The 24795-nt window shown below is 40.9% G+C and overlaps 1 protein-coding gene across 1 annotated transcript in view; it reads right to left on the bottom strand.

Annotated features, from left to right (window-relative positions):
• The window catches only part of PLA1A (phospholipase A1 member A), a 26161-nt gene extending 1366 nt beyond the window's left edge, over positions 1-24795 (bottom strand). The window contains exons 1-10 of the mRNA XM_087957200.1: positions 24512-24795; positions 21433-21634; positions 19619-19796; positions 19376-19484; positions 15146-15247; positions 8824-8913; positions 6866-7033; positions 4389-4478; positions 3577-3685; positions 1135-1299 (exon numbers count right to left, since the gene is read on the bottom strand). Of these exons, the coding sequence (XP_087813326.1) occupies positions 1135-1299; positions 3577-3685; positions 4389-4478; positions 6866-7033; positions 8824-8913; positions 15146-15247; positions 19376-19484; positions 19619-19796; positions 21433-21634; positions 24512-24578 (1280 nt within the window). The 5' untranslated portion in view covers positions 24579-24795. The remainder of the gene's footprint in view (positions 1-1134; positions 1300-3576; positions 3686-4388; positions 4479-6865; positions 7034-8823; positions 8914-15145; positions 15248-19375; positions 19485-19618; positions 19797-21432; positions 21635-24511) is intronic.

Raw genomic sequence — 24795 nt, 5'->3', positions numbered from 1 at the left:
GGCTTTCAGTCCTGGGCTATCTTTGCTAAGATGTGTTATCTTTTATAACAGAGGTTAGCAACCTTTTCCTTGCAAACAATAGCCCTTGCTCACTAAAGCGCCTTAGGAGCATGGGATTAGGATAAGTTTGGAGTTTTTGGCTAATCTATTTCATTCCCAAATCTATTTCTCTGCCACTCTTTATGTTTCTCAAGTAAAAGGATATATTGATCTAATATGACGTTAGGCTATATTGCCCCTTAAAACAGCAGCTTCTCAAAACTTGAAGTATTTCAGCTGGCAAGGGAAAAGGCATATCAAGAAAAGTAAAAGGCAAGAAGATAAGGATACACTGGGGGGGGGGGGACAATGACTCCTGGAATATATTGCTCCTTAATGGTTTTATCAATTGTCGTTTTCTAAATTGCCTTTGAAAGGATGACCGTTTCAACCAATATTACCAGTGGTAACATGAAGAAATGGAGATCGATCAATTTATGTTAATCCTTAATTTTAAGTTTGGTTTCTGTTGTATTGAAACTGATTTCATCTTATTCACTATTCGTACTTGAAGAACCTTAAATTGACCTTATTGGGCCTTAATTTAGGCAAGGAACAAATTATGGCAGTTTTGCTTGTTCTTGCCTTTTCCCCCAGCCCCACCACCAACTCATGTTAAGGAGAGCAAGTGGTGGATATTTTAATGGTAGCTATGACATTTCATGGGTGGAAAGGAAACCAAGGCAATCCCTAATCCCTTTTCTTAACTTTTCCTGCATGCAACAAATACAAATGGTACTGCTAGGCAATAGTCATGGTGATGGGATAAGGGCTGACGTCATGTCAAGCAAATATTATGCCAGTTTACAGTTGGTACAAGCAAAAATGATTTTACCACTGCTTTCAAAAAAGACGAATGAAGAAAAGGAAATGGTGCTACTTGGAGCTGCCCAGCACTTCTGAGACTGTTTAAGCTAAAAGCAAACAGAGTTCCAATCTCATATATTTTAAAATAAATACATACCATATAGACAAGTGAACAAGGAAAATGCTTCAAATGCATCTTAATTAACTTATCCCCAAATAAATTAAAATTCAAACAAAGAATCTCTCAATACTTTTCTTGCTAGGAAAAAAAGAGTATTTCTTGCTTACTTTTTATCCACAGGCAGAGATGCAGTACAAAAGTGCCCAACAATAGGTGGCTCATCTTTGTTCCTCTTCCAAAACTTGTGAAGGTGCTGCAACATCACATTTTCTATCTGGCATAGTGGAGCAGAATGAATCAGCAAGCCTTTGCCCAGCATTTGCTGCTTGGGTCTGCAAAGCCCAATAGGATATAAAGTATGAGAAGAGGAACCAAAGTTTTATTGACTTTTTGTAGAAATATAAATACATTGTAGGGAACAGCTACAGTCAAGCTGCAAAGTAAGCTCTGAATCACTCTCAATGAGAGCCAGGCCTTTTTCCATGAGGATCCAAAGGAAATTCTATGCTTTCTGCAATGCCTTTATTTTGTACATATTAGCTGAAGTACAAGAGGAGAGAAAAACACATTGGGACTAATCAAGCACTGCAGGAAAAGCAAAATCTGCATTCCTAAATAACTGCAGTTGTTTGCTTAGCTTTGCTTCAACATTTGGCAGCATCTGGCCAACTCTCTCTGCACTGTAAATTCAACATTGTCTTTGTGTACATAATGTATATATAAGATTGCACTTAGCATTTTTCTTGGTTATTCATTTAGCTGCACAATTAAGAAAGAAAATAGTAAAGAAAATTAATGTAGCTCCACTATTTATACAAGCAATCAAAGTAATAATTTTCTGAAACTTCAGTAAATCCTGATTTTGAACATTTAGTTAAATACTACAGAGAATTCTGCAACTGCACAATTGCTCATGTCTTCATAGACTAGCACTGCAAATCTACATGCTTCAAATACAAATGTATATGGCTCTGTTGCTATTATAATATTATATGGAAACATCCATGGCACAATAAGTGTTAGTAGTGTTAGAGCAGGGGTGGGCAAACTTTTGGCTCGGGGCCGCATTCACTTTAAAATTTGACAGACGGGCCGGGTCAGCACAAGATTTTGGGAATCGCCCCCTTCTCCTCCTCCTTCCCCTCCCCTCGGAGGCCCCTGAGTCAGGAGTTGCTACTGCCGGCACGGCTCCACGGGCTCCAGTCCCATGTTGCCTCGGGAAGGGAAAGGCAAAAGGAAGAGCCGCGGCGGTGCTTTGCAACAGCAGCAGCGGCACCGGAGGTTCAGGCTCAGCGGCTCCTGGTTTTGCCTTTCCCTTCCCAAGGCAACGCGGGACTGGAGCCACGCGAGCTGCGCCGGCGGTAGCAACTCCTGACAGCCCCAGCCGGACACCTGAGCAGAGCCCGGGCAGAACTGCCTGTTGCTGCTGCGGGCGCTGCTGCGGGTGTCTGGCTGCCCAAGTAAAGAACCGCACCAGCTCAGGGCAACTGTGAGGAGCAAGAGGGGAGAGGCAGAGAAGGAGGCAGAGAAGGAGGAGAGCACCTGGCCAGTTGGGGAGGCTTCTTGTGCTGCGAAAGAGGGGCTAATGATCTCGGCTCCGCTCTGCTTCTCCAACATCCGGCGCTGCCCTGTTCTGTGCGCCGGCTGCTCGGACTTGCTGGGCCTGACACAGAACAGGGTGGCGCCGGATGTTGGAGAAGCAGAGCGGAGCCGGAGATCATTAGCCGCCTCTTTGCACACAAGAAGAACAGGGTGGTGCCGGACCATTGGAGAAGTGGAGCAAAGCCGGAGATTAGTAGCTGCCTCTTTCGGCGCAGAAAGCTTCCCCCAACCAGCCGGCTGGTCTCCTCCTTCTCTGCCTGTTTGTTCTGTATGGCCGAGGAGGAGGAGACCAGCTGAGAAGCACGCTGCCAGGCGGGGCCACGCGGTGCAGGGCAATACGCCACTGCCCAGCCCTGGCTTGGGAAAGCAGTGGGCGTTCCCGGGCGGTGGCCTTGGCCCCGCTAGCAGGAAGCAGCTGCCCAGCTCCGTGTTGTGTGCAATTTTTGGCACGCGGCGCGGGTCTCTTTTGGCCGGCCCCAATTTTTTTTTCAGAGGGGAATATATTTTTTTCAGAGGCGGGCCGTATTAAAATGACCAACGGGCCGGATGTGTCCCGCGGGCCGTAGTTTGCCCACCCCTGTGTTAGAGTGTGTTCCAGAAATAATTTCTGCCAACTATGGTGATTTTTTTTTTTTTTTGTGAAAAAAAGATCTGCCAATATATGCAGTGAAAAATAAAATATGGGATGAGAGTGGGCTAGAAGAAGAAAAATGTTATACCATGTCCAAATCAGTCTGGGCAGATATTTATAATGCTGGTACAAAGTGAAGACAGGCTGGGTTAGTTTTACATTATTCTGCAGCACACTGAATCCAAGAGAAGCTTAAAACAAGCAAACATGCATCACATATTTGGAGTCAGAAGGGAATTAGATTTGACACAGAACAGATTCCACAAGTCTGACAGTTCATTGCCATTTTGGCTAGTTAAGATTACGCTGCCTATTGGATAATTGTGCAAACTGAAAGGAACAAAAGAGGACATTGGAACTGTCCATTATTACTCACATGATGAAGCTGGTGCTAGCTGAGGAATTGCTAGTGAGAAAAGTTATCTCAATATTGGTATCTGAAGTTCTCCTCTGTTGCAAGTGGAACTCCACAAGTGTATGGTGTACTAAGCAACAGAGAAAATACATTCTCAGCAGAAAGCACTAAACATAATTAGCTTCCATTATTAAAAAGAAAATTGTTGCTAGGTTCTTTGTAAATTCATACAAGAATATCTGTCCCCTCATCAGTCAGATCCTTTAAAATCAATTAATAATTGGTCTATATTACTTTTATTATGGGAGAACATAGGCATATATTGTCTGCGAGTTGTTGAGCGATATACCACAAATAGTTAATTAAAACATTATAAACTTATTCTAAAATCTTCTCAGGTATCAATTGCAGAGTTACTGTTCTCTGGTTGTCTAGATCCTCCAGTTTTCTTTTTCTTAAAGATAGGAATAAGATTTTACTCCTTCTTGTTCCCCTTATGTCTCAAAGACAATGAATTCAGCCAGATCATTAACAATTTTTACCATCTAAATGAAATGTCAGTTTTCTCCCAGATCTAGTCTTGCCTCTGTTCCTCATTTGAACATATAGGTTAGTACTGTAGGTACTTAGATCTTTTCCAGTAGAGACAGATGTAAACCATTCAATCTCAGTGAGGAGCTTTAAAGCAGAACTTTTAACTACAAAATCAAGAGGAAGATTGTCTATACTGTGTATTCATTTTGCATTTGAAATCTATCGGTGTCCCTGGTTCTGAATTCTAAATTATTGTCCTCCGATATTAAGAAGAAAGTTTTCAATTTTGAATTACTCACCACAGTATGGTGCTGATGCAGCTGTGGCCAAGTAAACTTTAACCTCTCTAGGTAATGTTTTTATGTTGAGCCCTCCATTGTCCAAAAGTCCTAAATCAACATTATAATACAGAAGAAAAGTGAAAAGTGAATTCTATGGTGCATAAGTAAAGAGTGAACATTCAAAGTATTGGGTTCAAATTTGAGATTTTGTAAGTCTCACTTTTCATTTAAATAGCAAAAGTAAGTATAAAGAGGAAAAACTCAGACGTTTGTGAATCAGGTGAAATTCAAGGTGTGCAAGATAAAGGCAGCAGTGCTATAGCTGGAGTTAATTATGCCAGCTATAGCACTGACTCTTCGAAGAATCCACACACAGGATATTTCTCTTCCATCAGGAGCAAGCAATAACTTGGGCACTGTGGGTCAAAATGCAGGCTCCAGGCCTTTCAGAGAATTGCAGGAAGCTTTTTGAGGATGTGGTGAAATCACTAGAAAGCAGCAGGGACCAACCTTGGGGGGACAGTTTCAGAAATGAGAGAGAGAATTATGACAATGGGTACAGAGGCCTTTGGAAGCCAGATCATTTCCATTTCTACCTTTTAACTTACCCCACCCACCAAATCCGCAAAAGGATATTTTTAGGCCACTCTATAGAGAGCTGGGAATGTTAAGGCTGAAAATGGGGAACAGTATGTTCTTACAAGTTTCCTTTTTACAAGCTCAGTCTCAATTGGAAAAAAAAAGTTGGTATTACCACTGAAGAAGTGTTTGTTAAGTTATGCTTAATGTTAGAATCTCGACTAAGACCCAGCTTGTAAGATCTATTCTGATTCATACTCGAAACCTAAAGGATGCTATCATAAAACAAATGTCCCTTTCCTCGGTGCTGAGTGTAAGTGCTCTTCACTCATCCTTGACTGGGCAGATACTTATACTGGCATGAAATTTGCTGTTCTCAAGTCAAATGTTGTCCTTATTGCTTATCTTTATCCTTCTATTCCCTCTGTTTTCAGTCTCTGTCAGTCGCCTGTCTTCCTTCCAAGATAATGAATGACAAAGTCTCAATATTTAGAAGCACCTTAAAGCTGTCAGATAAAAGGGGAAAACTATTTTAACACTGGAATATCACATGACAACTTAAACTAGTCTTTGTTTGGACTGTGAATGAGATAAAACAAGGATATCCACAGAGTATAATTTAAAAAGTCAAGATAGTAGCCATGATTTTGTAATAAAAACTCTATTTGATTTTTAAGTGTATTGCACATTAAAATGGGTAAAGCTTCAATCACACCTTTGTGGCTGATCTCTTGGATTTTTAATCATGCCTATATAGTAGACACTCTGATGAAGACAATATCATGGGAAGATAACAAAAAAATAATAATGCTGCTCTGGCATATATGTACTGGAGTTCAGTGCAAGTAAGGAAAGGTCTTAGAAGACATACTCATTTTTGAAACACAATAGGCAGCCTGAAAAAAAAAAAAAAAAAAGAAAAAGAAAAAGGAAAAAAAAAAAAAAAGAGAAAAAAGAAAGAAAAAAAAAAAAAAAAAAAGAAAAAGAAAAGGAGGGGGGGGGGGGGGGGGGGGGGGAGTTTATTAATAGTTAAAAATGGGGGGGGGGGGGGGGGGGGGGGGGGGGAGGGGGGGGGTGAGGGGGTGGGGGGTTGGGGGGGGGGGGGGGGGGGGGGGGTAAGTGGAGATTTTTTTTTTTTTGTTTGTTTTTTTTTTTTTTGGGTTTTTGGGGGTGTTGTTGTTTTGGGTTTTTTTTTTTTTTTTGTTTTGTTTGTTTTGGTTGTGGGTGGGGGGGGAATTTTTATTGAGGGGGGGAATTTTAAGGGATTTTTTATACCATAACTTTTACTCTATTTTAATTGCCATCTACATCATTATCTCCATCTCAATTCCAGACCATGTTTTCTGCATGCTTAATGTATAACTGTCATGCCATTAAATGCAGGCAGGGGATAGACAAGAGAGTGGGAACAATTCATTGCTGTCTTAGCAGCGTTTCCTGTTGTCACAGCAAAAATTCAGTTCCAAAATTTATTACTGTAGAAAAACTCTAGGAATCTTGAATCTTAGGATTGGACTAGTTCAATTCATTCCTACTCTTTCTCTCCCCCCCAACCCCCGTGTAAATATTGGTATTTCATTCTTTATTTTTCTGTTCCTTTTTAAGAATGAACTTGAGAATGGGAACAAAATTGCTTTATTACTGCTGCATTCTGATTTACTGTCTACATACTTAGGAAATAAAAAGCAACGCCTGATGGGAAATTGAAACCAAACATTTCAACAACTTACTTGCATTTTAGAATTGTTCAGATTTGGGGTATGCAAGTTTAAATTTTGACAGAACTTTCAATAAAATAGTATCTCAACAGAGATCTTGATTTCATTTGTCATCTGATGGGAAGCACATATCTTAACTGCATTCACATCCCAAATTCTGAAAGTTTAGATGCTGAGATTACTGCAGAAGTAACATACCGATTGTGGGACAGGAGATCAAGAAAGGATTGGAGCAATCTAAACAGTGACCAGCTAAGAAATTCTTATAACTGGAACAAGGGAAAGCCATCATTGGGCAGGAATCTTTCAAGACACTGATGTAGAAATGCACAGCCCTCAGATGGTCACAGATCAGGTATTGGTAGCCTGGAAAGGGAAAGAGACAGAGTGTATGAAGCTGCATATCAGTCATCATTTTAGTGGATGATGCCATTTCTCATTATTCTTAATTTCTTTGTTGGCCATCAAAATATCAATCTGATTACCGTTTCACTATTTAAATTTTTTTTAATTAGCATAACAATTGAAAAGCAATAAAAGGGGGAAATGGCCTGACAATGGGGAAGGGGGTTGTTGGTGATTTTGATTTGTCTTATCTGCTAGCGACTTCTTGGATTAATCCGTACAGTTTTCATGGCAAGGTTTTTCCAAAATGGGTTACCTGCTTTTTAGGGCTATGAGAGAATGACTGACCCTAAATCACCCAGTTGATTTTGAGCTTTATGTTCTTAGAGTTTCTGATCTCATGCCTTAACCAGTACATTAAATAGTTCTCTGTGGAAATCTATAGGAATCTTTTCTTTAAAAATGGTCCAAATTCATGAATGTCCCTTTCCTTGCCTTAAAAAAAAACAGCAAAGATTATTCAGGGGTTTTCTAATCATTTTTTAAAAATCTAAATCATTTTGGTTAAAAAAAAGTGAAATAAAAAGCTAAAATATAAATTTAAGAGAAAGAGATTTTTAATTCAGGAAGATGCCAAGCTTTTAAACCAGTCCTGAAGATTTCAATTAATGGACTAAATATAGGTTTAATTGATTTGTTCTTATGCTTTAACTATACATTTGCATTATATCTAACAGAATAGCAAATAAGTCGAAACATGTCATTTATAGTGTATATAAAATACATTTTTATTTTTCGAATTGCTGAAATTTTAAAGCACAAATAGAAATTGAAACTTCCTTATGCTCTTATCCAATGCACAGATTTTTCTTTGATAATTGTCAAACCACTTTGTTTCTCAACCTCAGCAACTTAAAGATGTGTGAACTTCAATTCCCAACATGCTGGTTGAAGAATTCTGACAGTTGAAGTTCATACATATTAAAATGGCTGAAGATGAAAAACACTGATTAGACTATTGAGTCCACCAGTCTACTGAGCATAGGAATCTAAATTCATGTATACCAGAAAGATAGCTGTATAGCCTCCATTTGAGCCTATGACTCCTGTCCAAAATGCTCTTGCATTTTCTACAAATATGCCAAGCCACAAACATTGCAGGCCATGACTGCAATACTGACATTATCTTATTAGGCCAAAATCATTAGAAAAGCATTTTCTTTGTCCCTTCTTAGGCTCACAGTTTTCTAAATTCAAGTACAAATTCTTGACTAAGGGCCTTTTCCCACTGCTGGATTGCTTACCACTTATCCTTGAGTTAATAGAATATTGTAACAGCCTGACTTTTAATAGTCCCAATGCTGATAGCTACCCTGATTGCTTCTACTGTATTGCCTCTGCAGTTATTGCAGCCTTCTGTATTCATTCCAAAATAATGAGTGACAAAGTCTAACAAATTGTATAAACTCTGAAACTGTCCTTGAACAGTATTAGAAGAAGGGAGAAAAAGCTATTTTAATTATTGGAGACTACTTAATAAAATCTCATAGACACGGGAACTCCACAGAAAAAAAGAGACTGCTGCTTGCTCAGTTTGTGCTATGGTTTGATAGAAAGTGGAAAAGACCCTCAAAAGGAAAAATTATCAGGGATTTCCCATTAAATTCCCTTACTGAACCTTTCTGGCAACCTCCTGTTAATCCCCATTTGATACAGTCATCCCTGATGAGATTATATCTACTGTATCTGTATAAGGTACACTGCTTTGACAGAAAAGCAGCTTCAAATAATCACTCAAGAACCATTATTACCAGACAATATGAAACGGGGACATCCAGGCTGATCTTTTCCTCCATTAAGATAGTAATCAATGTGCCCCACGGGTATTCGGATACCAAAATCTAGGGGTGAAGGAAATCTGTGTTAGAATTGTTTTAAAAATGATGCAAGTATCTGGAGCAAAGCTGTAGCTGGAAGCACTGATCACACATATGTAGATACATATAGGCATGAAACAGATCTTTCCACAAGATAATTTTTCCCCAGAATATTTCATCTAATTCTGTTCCAAATATTGGCCACGCAAATAAAAGAAAGCCAACTGTTGAAACACACAAAATATGCATACAACTATTATAGTTACTGTTTAACTTTAATTGCAAATCGTAAAATCCATTATGAAGAAGTTTAAACTTTGAAAGACTGCAATTTTTAAAAAAGTAAAACATGCCTATAGTATCACAGTGATGAGGGGGAATGATCCCAAACCATTTATGTGCTAGGTCACCCCAACAATTGCAAAATTCCTTCCTTTTGGGATAGATGGAATAACCAGGTCATAACTGTTCTCCTGAAACCCAGGAGACAAAGAATAGAGTGGATTTCTAAAGTTAGGGGCAGCAATTGAGAACATTTGTTTCCAAGGTTCTCTCAGATGGCATCCCTAGACAGGCAGGATTTAGAAGATGTTTGATACTCTTTGATTTGATTAGATGAGCAGAGGCATAGAAGAGAAGATCTGGATCCTTAATGGACCAGAAGCTGATTGGCAATAAGTGCAGTCCGAAAGCAATGGGTTACCCATGGGTAACCAGATACTCCATCACAGCCCAGACCATTGCATTCGATACCAGCTTTATATTTCAAATGCTTTTCAAGCCAGCCCATTTGTGCAACATTGACAATAATCTGAGCAGGAGGTGACTAGGCCATGAGTGACTATGAGCAATAATTCCCAGTTCTGGAATAATTACAATTAACACCCAAAATGTAATTGTACAAAAAAGCCCCTTGAGCCAGAAAACCAACTGCTGCTTGAGAAAGAGCAGAAGGCTGCCCAGAGTGCATACCACTTGTGTGTGAGAGAGAGTTCAACCCCATTCAGAGTTCAAGGTAGTCCAGTATTACCCTGGAATTGTTGGTCCATAAACCCAAAGTCACCCCATCAGAAAAAGTAAGATGAGACAGTAAGTAAGATGAGTAGCTAGGACAGACAAACAACATCTATTATTTGTGATTATCACCACATCTTAAAAAGTGGAAATTAATAGCAAACAATGATTTCCAAGGATACAAAAACTGTTCTGTCGCGGGAAAAGATCTGACTCGAGACCAGTGTGAATTCAGCTCTTTATTTGCTCTCAGTAACTTCAACGAAACCGGAGCCGCGGCAGCCTCTTTTATAGCGGCTGCTCGCGGCTCACGGTCAATGACAGCTTCTTAAACTTCCCGCCGTCAGGCGGACCAATTATAACAGTATTCAAGTATTCAGTATGGACCAATCAATAGGCGGCATTGGCGGACCAATCAGAATGCAGTATTACGAGTATGCAAATATATACAACACCCCTTCCCACTTGGTTTGGTCCAACCTACGTTACGTAGTCACGTAAGTAGGTGGGGCTTTTATGGTTCCTACTTGACCTGCGCAATTCAGTTGCAGTGTTGTCTTCGGCTGGTTCGGATGGGATCGCTGTCTCTCCTGTCCTTCTCCGTGGAACCTCCTGGAAGGGTGAGTCAGCCATGCCGCTCCCACCCGGTCTACCCGGGCTGGTTGAGTCGGCTCTGCCGCTCCTGCCTGGTCTACCCGGGCTGGTTGAGTCAGCTTGGCTGCTTCTTCCAGGAGTGGCTTCGTGTTGGTTTTCCACTGCCAGCTCCCTTCTTCCGAAGTCGCCTGCAGGTAAGTAGTTTTGGTTTCTTGGTGGTGTTGGTTGGTGATTTGTTTTTTGTCATGTTAGTGGAGGGTCTCCCCCTCCCCTTTTATTAGCGTTTGAGGCATCTCCCCCCTCTCTGGTTTTATTATAGTCTGTTTGGTGTGGTACTTGTGTGTGCGGATGTTCTATGTTCCTAGGGTTGTCGGTGTTTCTTTCTATTGTTCTAGACCTTAGTTGGTCTATGTGTCTCTTCCAGCTTCTTCCATCCTCCGTTTCTATTCGGTATGACCGGGGTCCCGTTATTTGGGTTATCCTAGCTGCTATCCAAAGTGGGTCCCCCGTAAGGTTTTTGGCGTATACCAGATCCTCTGTTGTAAATGTGCGGTACTTACTGGAGGAGTCTGGTGGCTTTTCAGGGTTGTATGTGGGGTGTAATCTATCCAGGTGCGACCGTAGTTTCCTGCCCATCAGGAGTTCTGCTGGGCTCTTGTTAGTCGAGGTGTTCGGTGTTATATGTTGGATGGTTAGCATTTTATTGATTTTGTCTTGGATGTCACCTGTGTCTAGTTTATCTAATGCCTCTTTGGTATACTGAACCATGCGTTCCGCTCGTCCGTTTGTAGCCGGGTGAGCGGGAGCTGTTAGGGCATGCCGTATGCCCTGTTCGGCGAGGAATTTTTCAAATGATAACGCTGTGAACTGTGGCCCGTTGTCTGAGAATAATAGGTCCAGTAATCCATGCGTTGTGAATAATTTTCTTAACTGTTTGATAACGGCTTCTGTCGTCGTGGAATGCATGACGTTGATCTCCAGCCAATTGGAGTAAGCATCGACAATTATTAAAAATGTATATCCTTTTGTGGGTCCTGCGAAATCTATGTGGATTCTCGACCAGGGGCCCCTGGGTGTCTCCCAGTCGAGGATAGGTGCAGGAGGGGGGTTAGGTCTGGACTTTTGGCATTTAGTGCATGTTCCCACCCATGTCTCAATGTCCATGTCCATCCCTGGCCACCAGACGTAACTCCTGGCCAGGGATTTCATTTTTACGATACCCGGGTGTCCTTCATATAACATACACAGTACTTTTTCCTGTAGTCTTTCTGGACTGATAACCCTATCCCCCCACAGTATACATCCCTTCAAAATCGAGAGTTCAGTTTGACGGTTACGAAAGGGTCTAAAAGTTTTGTCATTATCGGTTTCCGGCCAACCCTTACCTACCCAGTTTAAAATCCGTGCCATCTGTGTGTCTTTTGCGGTTTCTTTCGCAATGTGTGATGCGGTGATGGGAAGGTTTGATAATGTCTCAATTTGTAGAGTGGACGTGGTAGGTGCCAGGTCGTCTTCCAGTTCCGGTAGGGGTGAACGGCTCAGGGCGTCCGCATGGGGTATGTCCTTTCCTGGCCTGTGGATTAACTTGTAACTGTATGCGGCGAGGAACTCTGACCACCGTGTCATCCATGGTGACAGGATGTTGGGAGTGGCCCTGTTCCCCACGAGTATTCCCAATAGTGGCTTGTGGTCTGTAATTAAAAAGAATGTTCTACTGTAAAGATATTCGTGAAATCGTTTGACCCCCGTAATTGCGGCTAGGGCTTCTCTGTCCAGTTGGCTGTAGTTTCTTTCAGCTTTTGACAGTGTTTTGGAGTAGAAGGCGATTGGTGCTTCTCTGCCATTGGGTAAGGTGTGGCTGAGTATGGTGCCGACGCCGAAAGGCGATGCATCGCAGGTGACTATTAGTGGCAGGGTGTTGCTGTATTGAATTAACACAGATTCGGATGTCAATAAGTCTTTAACTCCCTGGAATGCGGCTTCCTCTCATCGGCCCCAGGTCCTGGTAGCTTTCTTATCCAGTAATCAGTGCAATGGTTCTGCTATCGTTGCCTTCTGTGGCAAAAAGACATTGTAAAAGTTAATGAGTCCCCAAAATGCCTGTAAGTCTGCTTTATTTTTGGGTCTGGGCGCTTCTTTGATAGCTCTTTTTTTTCCCGGTGGGGTGGATCCCTTCTTCATCTATGAGGTATCCCAGGAACTCAACCTGATTGGTGGCTAGCTGGCATTTTTCTCTTTTGACTTTGAGTCCCGCTTCTCTAAATCTTCGCAAGACTTCCCTCAGCCGGTCTTTCAGTTGCTTTTTGTCCCTGGCAGATACCAATACATCATCAAAATAAGGGACCACCCCCTTGAGTCCTTTCAAAAGGCGTTCCATCAGGCTTTGGAAAACGCCTGGGGCCATGCTGACTCCAAATTGTAGTCCTTTGCATTTGAATGCCCCCCTATGCGTCACAATTGTCTGTGCCTCTGCTGTCTCGCGGTCGACTGGCAATTGTTGATACGCTTGCGCAAGGTCAAGCTTCACGAAAACTTTTCCTCCCCCTAATGAATGTAAAAGGTGCTGGACTACCGCTTTGTTGTAGCGCGTGGTTGAGGGTGGCCTTATAGTCTCCGCAGATGCGCACGGACCCATCTGGCTTAACAGGAGTCACAATTGGAGTTTCCCATCTTGCATGATCGATGGGTTCCAACACCCCCTGTGCGATGAGTTTATTCAATTGCTCATCGATTTTCGGTTTTAATGTGAAGGGGGCTCGTCTGGCTTTTAGCCTGATTGGTGCTATGTTAGGATTCAAATTAAATGATATAGGGGTCCCTCGGTACTTGCCTAGCTTCCCGTCGAATACGTCCAGGAACTCCTTCATCAGGCTCTCCTCCCAGTCCGTCTCGGTGACGCTGTTAATTCCAGTCACTACGATTCCCAGGGGTGCAAACCATTCGAGTCCAAGGAGGCTAGGGCGATCCCGGTCGACGATCGTTAATGGGAGGATTTCAGTATGTCTCTTGAACTTGACTTTGAAATGTCCAAGTCCAACTACAGGGATCCTATTTTCCTGGTAGTCTTTCAGGGTCAGGTTTTGCTTTTCTAGTTCTTTTCTTTGTATGTCTGGTATCAAGTTCTTTATGGTATTCCATGATACCATGGATAGATATGAGCCGGAATCCACCTCCATCTCGCATGGCTGTCCTTCTATGTTAACGTTGATGCGTACCTTTCTTGCATCGGTTGCACTTGAATGGCCAATGATGATTGTTTGGTGTGTTTCCTCCTTCTCGTTGAGCCACTTACTTCTGTTTTCTCAGCTCCAACGACTCCCGGTCTGTCTCTCTCTGGTTCTGGGGGGGGGGGTGCTCCCTCGTCTTTTAGGGCTGTAGTTCTTTCTGTTCCGGCAGACTCTAGCGATGTGCCCCCGTCAATCGCAGTGTCTGCAAACGGCATCGAGGAAACGGCACTCGGAACGTGGGTGGTCTCCTCCGCATCTGGCACAATGGAAGTCCGATTTCCTCTCCCTCTTTCCTCGCTGATTCCGTTCCAACTGGAGTTTATGTATTTCTTCTTCCTCGTCATCGGTGTCGGGCGAGGAATAGATGTCCTCATGGTGGGTGGTTGTGGTGGTGGGCTTCTGAGTGCCTTCTGGTTTCTTGTCTCGGGCTTGGCTCGGGTCGCTCTGAGTTTCTTGGGTAGCTGTATTCATTTGTCGCCTGGTGGCTGCTGATTTTTTCGCTGCTTCAGCGGCAGTGGCTTCAGTGATGGCCTCGGTCACAGTGATATTGGGTCGGGTCAGCAGTCGGCTTTGTAGAGTAAGGTATTTTAGTCCGAGGACCACGCGATCTCTCATGGCTTCGTCCATGTTGAGAAAGTCGCACGCCCCTCCAATGTCCCTTAGAGCCGCCACGAAATCCCCTATGCTCTCACCTTCTCATTGATCTCGTTTGTAGAATTCGTGTCTCCAGATAAGGCTGGAGACAGCTGGAGCCTAATGGGCTCTCAGTAGCCAGTTCAAATCTGGCCATGCCATCTGCTTAATGTCCTGGGGTTTGGCCAATGCCTTGGCCATTTTGAAGACTGTGGGCCCACAGTGCGTCAGGAACACGGCTCTCTTCCTTTGATCGGTTATCCCCTGTAGCTCGTTGCTCTCGAGGAACATGAGGAATCTGTCGATGTACAATTCCCAGTCCTCTTCTGTTGGGTTGAACGGTGCGGGTGGCGAGTTGTTACCGGCCATTTCGTCGGTTGCTCGGTTCTCGTTGCCATGTGCTCAACTGGTCTCCTTGTCTCAGTATCCCATCCTCGTCGCCAGTGTTCTGTCGCGGGAAAAGATCTGACTCGAGACCAGTGTGAATTCAGCTCTTTATTTGCTCTCAGTAACTTCAACAAAACCGGAGCCGCAGCAGCCTCTTTTATAGTGGCTGCTCACAGCTCACGGCCAATGACAGCTTCTTAAACTTCCTGCCGTCAGGCAGACCAATTATAACAGTATTAAAGTATTCAGTATGGACCAATCAATAGGCGGCATTGGCGGACTAATCAGAATGCAGTATTACGAGTATGCAAATATATACAACAAAAACAATTTTAGAAATGTTATTGTCCTTAAAAAGAAATAAAACTGAAATATGATTGGAAAGCAGGTCATTAGCTTACTATCCGAATCTGTGTGAATGGCTTCTACAAAGAGAGCATCCCCAGGATCCAGACGCTCCTCAGGCCTGGCTCTTGTGTATTTTGGCCCGGCTGGATCCAGAGCTGAAACATGAGGAACAAAAAGTGGCAACCAGTTACACTTTTCATTGGATGAATTTGGAGGACAGCAAGTGATTGTGGGTCACCTGAAATGGACCATTTGTGATTCAGAAGGCAGCGCCTGAATTGTTGAGACAGAATTGAACTTGTGGCATTTTTCACAAGAAACAAAAACAAAACTAAATTCTTCAATCATCATAATCATCCTTTCCATATTGCTATTACTATTATTTTGTTTGTAGAAAGCTTTGAGAGATGGGATTAAGAATCAGCTCAAATCACAATGAAAACATTTATTTCAATAAAATGTTTTAAAAAAAAGAAATGTCCCTTATTTATAGGAGCTTTACTCAATACTATTGCTAAACCTCTACATCTATAATTATTGGGAACTGTTTACATCTTTTGCAAAACCAACGAGATGTTTTGTCAGCATGATAGCCTAACAGAAGGTTGATCAAAGCTACAGTATAGAGCAAGTTGGCACAATTCATTGAAAAATCTAAAAGGAACAAAATCTGTATGACACTGCTCACAAAAATAAAGGGAACACTTAAACAATACAGTGTAACTCCAAGTCAATCACATTTCTGTGAAATCAAACTGTCCACTTAGGTAGCACTGCAAAATGACCTCCAGCAGGCCACAAATGTGCATGTGGCTGCTCAAATGGTCAGAAACAGACTCCATGAGGGTGGTATGAGGGCCCGACGTCCACAGGTTGGGGTTGTGCTTACAGCCCAACACCATGAAGGACATTTGGCATTTGCCAGAGAACACCAAGATTGGCAAATTCGCCACTGGCGCCCTGTGCTCTTCACAGATGAAAGCAGGTTCACACTGAGCATATGTGACAGATGTGACAGGGTCTGAAGACACCGTGGAAAATGTTCTGCTGCCTGCAACATCCTCCAGCATGACCAGTTTGGCAGTGGCTCAGTAATGGTGTGGGGTGGCATTTCTTTAGGGGGCTGCACAGCCCTCCATGTGCTCGCCAGAGGTAGCCTGACTGCCATTAAGTACCAAGATGAGATCCTCAGACCCCTTGTGATACCATATCCTGGTGCGGTTGGCCCTGGGTTCCTCCTAATGCAAGACAATGCTAGACCTCATGTGGCTGAAGTCACATGACATCAGCAGTTCCTGCAAGACAAAGGCATTGATGCTATGGACTGGCCCACCTGTTCCCCAGACCTGAATCCAATTGAGCACATCTGGGACATCATGTCTCGCTCCATCCACCAATGCCACGTTGCACCACAGACTGTCCAGGAGTTGGGGGATGCTTTAGTCCAGGTGTGGGAGGAGATCCCTCAGGAGACCATCCGCCACCTCATCAGGAGAATGCCCAGGCGGTGTAGGGAGGACATACAGGCACGTGGAGGCCACACACACTACTGAACCTCATTTTGACTTGTTTTAAGGACATTACATCAAAGTTGGATCAGCCTGTAGTGTTTTTTTCCACTTTAATTTTGAGTGTAACTTCACATCCAGACCTCCAGGGGTTGCTAAATTTGATTTCCATTGATAATTTTTGTGTGACTTCATTGTCAGCACATTCAACTAGGTAATGAACAAAGTATTTAATAAGAATATTTCATTCATTCAGATCTAGGATGTCTTATTTTTGTGTTCCCTTTATTTTTTTGAGCAGTGTATAAATATGCACAATCTCTTTATTTTGAAAAAAAAAATGCAGGACCTTAGTTCAGAACCAGCTTGGAGCCTAATGCAGGTTTTCTGCTAGAAATATTTCTCTGAGTTGTTCTTTACTTCTGAAAGTGTTGTTAATACAAATAGTTGACACTTCAACAGGGCACAGGTTTCATTCTCTTCATGCCTTCCGTCCATGCAAGTTTTGCAATGAGTTAGTCAGTTTTCCCTCCAATTCACCCAAAGTAGAATTTGCATACTCTGACTCAAAGTTCCCCCACTTTCAACTGCCACAAAACTTGCACTAAGAATAACAACAACATCAACAATAATAATAAACTCTTGCCTCTTCATCAAAAAAAAAGGGTGGGGGAAGAATTATGGGTAGCCCCTCCATCAACATTTTCAGGAGATATTCCATATTAGGTCAAATTTTTCAGAAAAGTAAGCTAGTATGTTTATATATTCCATATATTTTTGAAACTATTCAAAAACTATTTTTACTATCTCCTCTGGTTTTTTTTACATCAGGTTGCAGTCAGTTGATTTCTAAATCCCACAATATGGCTTTCAATTCTCTAACTCTTCATAGGAATATTTTCTGAGCATGCCTCATTATTTCACACTGGGTGCAGAATCACATTTTTTACATCTATTCATGTTTCTCACCGCCACCCCTCAGCTAGAAGGATAAGCTCTCAAAGCAATTCCAGTCAGACCAGCATGCCAAATATGCTGCCTGCTTCATTATGGGCCATTGACATGCTATTTTAATCTCTCAGAAATTACAAAGATGGTACCACCTGCCTACTGGGGGTACTAATTCTAAGAGTCAGACTAGAGGCTGGGGAAGGTTTCACTGTTCCTTCCTATTTTTCATCCCTAATCTAGGCTGAGGATCTCCCAAACTCCATTGTATGGTTCAGTCTCTCCCTCTGTTGACTTCTTTCTCTAAGACTATTCTCTTAATTGGTTTACATGGACCTTGGTCCTTGCATGCCACAAATCTACTTTATCATTAAAAATCCAATATTCTGGACTATTGTAAGTGAGCGTTGCCAACTCACTTTTGGGACAAAGCCTTGATCACCTTAGGATAATCTCCAATATGATGTTGAATTACATTAAACAAACTGTCAACTTCAGACTGATCCTGGCCTCAACCATCTCTCTGTTCCTCAGTTGCGGGGTGGGAAGAAGGTTGGAATGCATTACTAGAAACAACAAAGAGCTTTCTTCTCAGAACCGAGGTCATCTCCACAGGCAACTGATAAGGATGGGAGAGAAGTGCCTGAAGTAACTTAATTGGCCAACATGACCTGTGACTCTTGAGGATGGGATTATTTCCTAGTTTAATTATACTGAAACAACAGAAAAGATTTAGATTTGTCTTTCCTTTGAAGCTGTGTTGATATGATGTACCCATTAGAGAAGACCTTTGAGAAAGAGCCAAGTGTCAGAGTTCTGATTGCCTTGACACAATCTACATTTCTACAAAGTTGAATAAGGGAAACAGGACAATACACTATTCATCAAACTCTCATGAGGGAAGATACTAAATCCATAAGGGTTTTTAGATATGCAAGAATAAAGTAAAACATGTAACAAATTTAAAGACATATTACATCACAGTTTTGGCACCGTAGATCTTGTGGCTTCACATTGGCCTAATGTTTGGACATTCTTGTTTCAAAGTGCCATAGCCTATAATCATCCTAACCAAAGGCTCAGCCATACCCTTATTTACCACAGAGTAATAATTTTTAATTTTATGTAAATTAATTTATAAGAAAAATGTGCTACTTTTTGTTATTAAATGCATATGTTAAATTGTTCAAATTTATTACAGTTACTGACCAATCTTTATACAAAGCTAAAATAATAAAATACCAAGAAATTAACAACAAAAAAGAACTAAGGAAATAGATGGATGAAATGCATAAAAACATTTAAGTGCAATGAATCTTTAAAATACTAAAAGAGAACTAAAGAGAAATAAGATGTTAGCAATACAACATTAATAACATATAATTAAAGGTAAAGGTTTCCCCTTTCCAGTTGTGTCTGACTCAGAGGGGGGTGCTCATCTCTTTTTCTTAGCCAAGTGAGACACCTTTGTCCAAAAACATTTCCATAGTCATGTGGTCAGCATGACTGTATGCCAAGGCGCACAGAATGCTGTTACCTTCCTACCAAAGTGGTACCTATTTTTCTACTTGCATTTGCATGCTTTTGAACTGCTAGGTGGGCAGGAGCTGGGACAAGTAACAGGAGCTCACCCTGTCACATGGACCTTGGGTCTCAAACCCAGGCTATCAGCTTACCAGCTGGCAATCTCGGTGTCTTTAACCAATGAACCATTGTGCCCCAAAATATAATTAGTTAAGAGCTAAATTAAGCACTCTTCAAATATCAGTATATTAAGAAAAATGTCATAAACCATATAACATATTTTCACCTTGCTGCTTTCCTTACCAGTAATTCTTCCAAGGTGGCCTTCATAGAATTGGCCCACCAGGCCCCCAACATGTGCTCCAAGGCTCACCCCAATAAGGTGGATGGATGACTCTGGCACCCCCATAGCCTGAAGTTTGGGAAAAATAATAATTAAAATGCCCTCAAAACACACAGATACCCCCCCCAACAATCTAATCAATTGGTTCTTGGTTTTCTCTGGACTACATTGGATCCAGTAGTTTTTCAGGGTGTTCTACTTACCAGTAACTTGCGGATAAAACTAGAAATTTCCAGTCCCAATGTCATAACATTTTCCACTGCAGTAGGATAGGCTGCTGTGGCTCCCTGAACCCAGTCTACAGCAATCACATTGACTTTGGCTACCTCTAGGAAGGCTTGAATCAGTGCATTTATCCATGACGGTTTGGTGCCTAGTGCCCTAAAGAGAAATACAAGCAAGATAATGTGTGAGGGCATTTCCATTTATAAATAAAGGGTGAAGCCTAATTTGCAAGGTTTAATATCCAACAAATCATGAGACCCTCAATTTACAGTAAAGCTAATGGCTCAAGCTGTATTCAAAGCAGATATCTCAGCTTCCTGGAAACGTAAGTTCTTTTTCAAAATTTGGCTTATTCAACAGCATGTTCATAACCAAGATTTGTCTCTTTACTAGATAATAATGAAGCCATATACTGTATACAGAGATTTGTCAACTGCAGTATACAGAAGTCAAGGGTCACACCTGTGCCTAGGATTAAGATTCTAGAGTTTTTCCTTCCTCTTTCACTATTCAGTGGATACCTTGTTGGCTGCTTTGTGTTGACATAAAAGCTGTCTAGCCTAGGAACCACTGGTTCCTTCCTGACGACATTTCATTCATCTCTTGGAGAACATCCTTTTTTATATTCTTCTTCTTCTCTTCCTCTTATGGGTCTGGAAGTGCCAGATGTTCCTCCTTCCGTTTCTATTTTTCCCACCAGTCAGAATTTTCATTATTTCATGCATCTCTATCCATTGCTCCTTCTGTCACTTATCAGCAGGTAATGCAAATGTTTTAATCTCTTCTACTTCTGTTATGAGGAACCCTCTCCATTCCAGAACTCTCCCACCATCTTCAAATGTAGCAATTTCTGCTTCTCATTAGTCATACAAAATTCTCCCTCCCCTGTCGATAAAGAAGTCAGAACTGCTGACAGGTGAGTGGGAACTGCAGTAGAAGTGAATGCCGATGAAGAACAGGAGCTGCATGAGCACCATCTGGTAACTTCTCAAAATGGCCAGTAACTGGGTATCATTTTCAGCAAATGAAATATTCCAGCCTGCCCCTCCTGCATTAAGTCCAAAATATCTTCCAACTCAGATTCTTCTTTCCTTCACAGGGTGTGGGAGGTTTGAGGGAAGAGATGTGCAAAAGATAATGGGGGGTGGGCACAGCTTCCAGGGTTCAGAGAGAATGATGGAAAACTATGCTTTCAGTGTGAGGGGAAGCTGTAGGCAAAAGCTCACAAGAATGACATGTGTAGCTACAAAGAATGGTCCAACTAGTAGGACTTAGCTAGCAGTGCAGTGCCAGGAAAATGGAGGCAAGAGAGCCAGTTCTTAAGCATTTAGCAGCACACTGACGTTGGAGAGTCAGTCATTAATAATCAATCTAGTGGCTCTATTCTCTAATGTATGTACAGTATATTAATAGATATACTTTAATAGATTATACAGATTACTTTTCATTGTTAAAGCAATCCCAATTATCAAACCCATAATGTCAGCTCTTCAAGGTAGTCCAGACAAGAAACTCAAACCATGAATATTAACACAACCTTTATTGTAAGTTTACAATAACAGTGTCTAGCAAGTCTGAAAGCACTTCTTCCCTCCTTCACAGTTACTTTCCAGAAAACTAGGGAGGGCCCTTTCTGAAATGCTTCTTATGTCTCCCTTTCTTTCTGTGGTCTGAGATGCCTTTGGCATGACGGTTGTCTAGGCTGCGGCTCTTTCTCCTCTCTCCCAACATCATCCCCACATACAATTACACATAATGTGGAGGGCGTATGTTTATTTTTGAATGTTTGTACCTGAAACCATGAATGATTATTTTAGTTCCCAAGCTGGCATTGAATCCAACCTCCTGGATGTCCTCCTGTTGTGAAAGCAGCTGTCCACAGCTGGGATTGGAAAAGGGAAACAGAAGAAATCGAACTTGGAGATTTGTACCCCATAGTAAATGTGCAGATTGAAACTCAGCACATTCTTGATTTTTCATAGTATTTTTAGTCTCTGAAATGTAGCAATAACAATAATAAACATTAATAATAACAATAATAATAATAATAATAATAATAATAATAATAATAATAATAATAATAATAATAATAATAATAATAATAATAATAATAATAATAATATGTCAACATTAGGAGAGGCATCTTCCAAGGAAACTCATTTAAATCCTTATTATTTGTCACAGTTATGATTCCAGTTTCAGTGATTTTGAAGAAAACAAATCTTGACTATCAAACAGCAAAAAATGCTAATAAAATCTCACATGTTCTGTATATGGATGATCAGAAGCTTTACAGAAAATCAGAAGTGAAATCCAGCCATTGACGAACACTATAAGATTTTTAGCACAGATATAGCAATGGAATTTGGCCTAGAGAAATGTACCTACAGTAGCAATAAATTGGGGTAAATGGAATTGAAATGCTGAATGGCTAAACATTAGAAACCATCATAGAACATAGAATAACAGAGTTGGAAGGGACCCTGGAGGTCATCTAGTTCAACACCCTGCTCAAGCGGGAGCAAATATTAGCCTCTACCTGGGTTCAAACTCACAGCCTCCATCAGGATGAAGCCTACGGGTATCTGGGCATTTTACAGTTGGATAACAGCCAAGCACGGACAAATTAAAAGGTTGATTGGTAAAGATTACATCCAAAGAGTGAAAGAACTGCTTAAAGACTAAGTTGAACAATGGAAATGCAATCAAAGCTGGGCCATACCTGTGATATAATAAATTGATGGATTATTAACTGAACACAAGCTGAACTGGATAGTTTGTAGCAAAAAAGCAAGAACAACAATGACTATCACTATGAATTATATCCCTATAGTGATATTGATAGATTATGCATGCCCAGCAGAAATAGGCACAGAGGTTTACTTCAAGTCACATAAAGAGTGAAAGAAGAAAAACATACATTGGCTGATTATGTAAAGGACAACCAAGAACAAGGATTAGAATCATAGAGTTGAATGGGCCATTTAGCATATCAAATCTAAGTCTCTACTCAGTACAGGAATTCAAATTAAAGTAACCCCAATAATTTAACCTCCACAGGAAAACATTTAATGATGAGGCACCCACAACTTCTTTGGGTAAATTGTTCTTCTGTCAACGTTATTGAACATTCTCAGTTCCTTCTTTCTCTTCTTTCAGGATTTAGTTTCTATTCCTGATCATCCTTATTATGTTTCTCTGATTCTATAAAAGTTTATCTCTAGTTTATTTGTTCTACAAGGCCAAAAAAGAAAAAAGAAAGAAGCTATATTCCACTTAATTTAGCATGATAGACTGGAGAATAATGAGAAGGTAAAGTTTATCAGGATAATTCCTAAAACTGTAACCTTAGAAATTAAGTTAACTAAAATTTTCTTTCTTGAGACCCTCAATTTTTCTTATACAATTGTTCAGATCCTCACATGAATCCAGCTTTTGCTGAGTGAATAATTTCTAAGCTCAGATGACTGTCAAAATACTAGCATTCACATTGAAAGTACTGAAAGTAATCTTACAATTGAAACATTTAATGCCTCTTTCCCAAGTGGGTAATTGCATTCATGGCTATCAGGCCTTAGTAGTCTTAGGAGAATTACCTTTGTTCATCAGCATCTGGAGATACTGATGAACTGAGCCACAACTGAAGGCATGATATGTATGCATGTATGTATGCATACATGTATGTAGAATGAATGAATGACCCTCAAAAGTAAATAGACACGTTTATCTTTTTTCCAACTAGTATCCTCAATGTAAGTGCAGAAAGCTATTAATTCAAATCCTTGTAAGACTGGTTTAAATGTTTAAAACAGGGTTGTCAAACTCACAGCCCATGGGCTGGATGTGTCATGCCCTGGCCACACCCAAACCCAGTTTAGCGAAGGAGAAAAAAGTCCTGAAAAAAGTCATGTAACACAGCCGTGATGACGTGAGTTTGACACCCCTGCTTTAAAATATACCCTTTCATAAGTTCACATCTAATTAGTTCTCATGAATATGAAACCTATCACTATTACTTATATCTGTTTCTGTTTTATTATTTGAAAGATAAGTTGTTACCATAACATTAAAACTGAGAGAAAAGAATGTTCATTTTCATTTGTTTCTATTCCTCTATTAAAAAGAGAATTGAATCCATATAACTAAAAGCCCCCAAATATTGTTCCTTTTGCATACATTTCTCTCTGCCACAGTGTGTCCTGCAAATTAGAATATTCTGAGTTTTGCTGTCCCAAATATTTCATGGTCCTCTATGAAGAATTTTGCAAAAAGTGTGTGCATGGCTTGTACTGTATGTGTGATGGAGTGTTGTCCAATCTTATTTCTGTGTCCTTGATTTTAGAGGCTTTTGCTGTTTATTAAAGTTCATCCACTTTACAGAATTTGGAATTTCTTGCCTCATCCCTTTTTGTTTTTTGACACCCTGAATCATTAGCTGTCGTCAATAAAAGTGGCCACCTCACTGGCAAAGCTTTTAAGAAAAGAGATTTGATACATTCATTGTCAGGAATCCATCTTCTTGCATCCTTCCATTGCAAAAGCTTTCTAATGATTTCTGCTTCTTTCCAGGTATGGCTCCATAACAACATTATTATCTAACAGTTATTACATTTGTTCAGGACTGTAGTGAGCAACTTCCCAAAAACTATTTGAAAAGCAGTACAGTAGTTACTTTTATCAGAGCAATGTTTTTTCTTTCTTCAGCCAGACTTGCTTTTACATAATCTTTTCATCTAAGCTTTTCACCAATTTACCCAAATATATGTTAAATTTGAAATTGCTCAGAGCTTTTTATAATTTTGTTTAAAAAATGGTGCTTGCCATCTGAATAAGTTGACCCTCTACTTAACTATCACCCATAATTTCCTTACCTGCGAAGATGAAAAGCAGTTGTACCATGAGTACTAAGGCCAGCCATCTTCTGAGATTCATATTCATTCTTGCAGGACTTTTTAGTGGATGATGAAATCCAAAGTAAATGAAACAGTGTATGAATTCCAGTCCTTCTTCTTGTTTATTTTTTTTAAATGTGGTCAATTATCCAGATGCTCTTAGATTTTGGGATGAGAGAAGAATTGGGATGTTCATCTTTCTTTGCCTGCAATACCATTTGTGGAAAGAGAATGTATTCAATTGCAGGAATATGCTAGGAGGA

Source organism: Notechis scutatus, chromosome 2 (genome assembly GCF_049901735.1).
Source record: "Notechis scutatus isolate UNSWTSFEM ecotype Mainland chromosome 2, rNotScu1.2, whole genome shotgun sequence".
Lineage (NCBI taxonomy): Eukaryota > Metazoa > Chordata > Lepidosauria > Squamata > Elapidae > Notechis > Notechis scutatus.
This window is presented reverse-complemented; position numbering and strand designations above follow the sequence as displayed.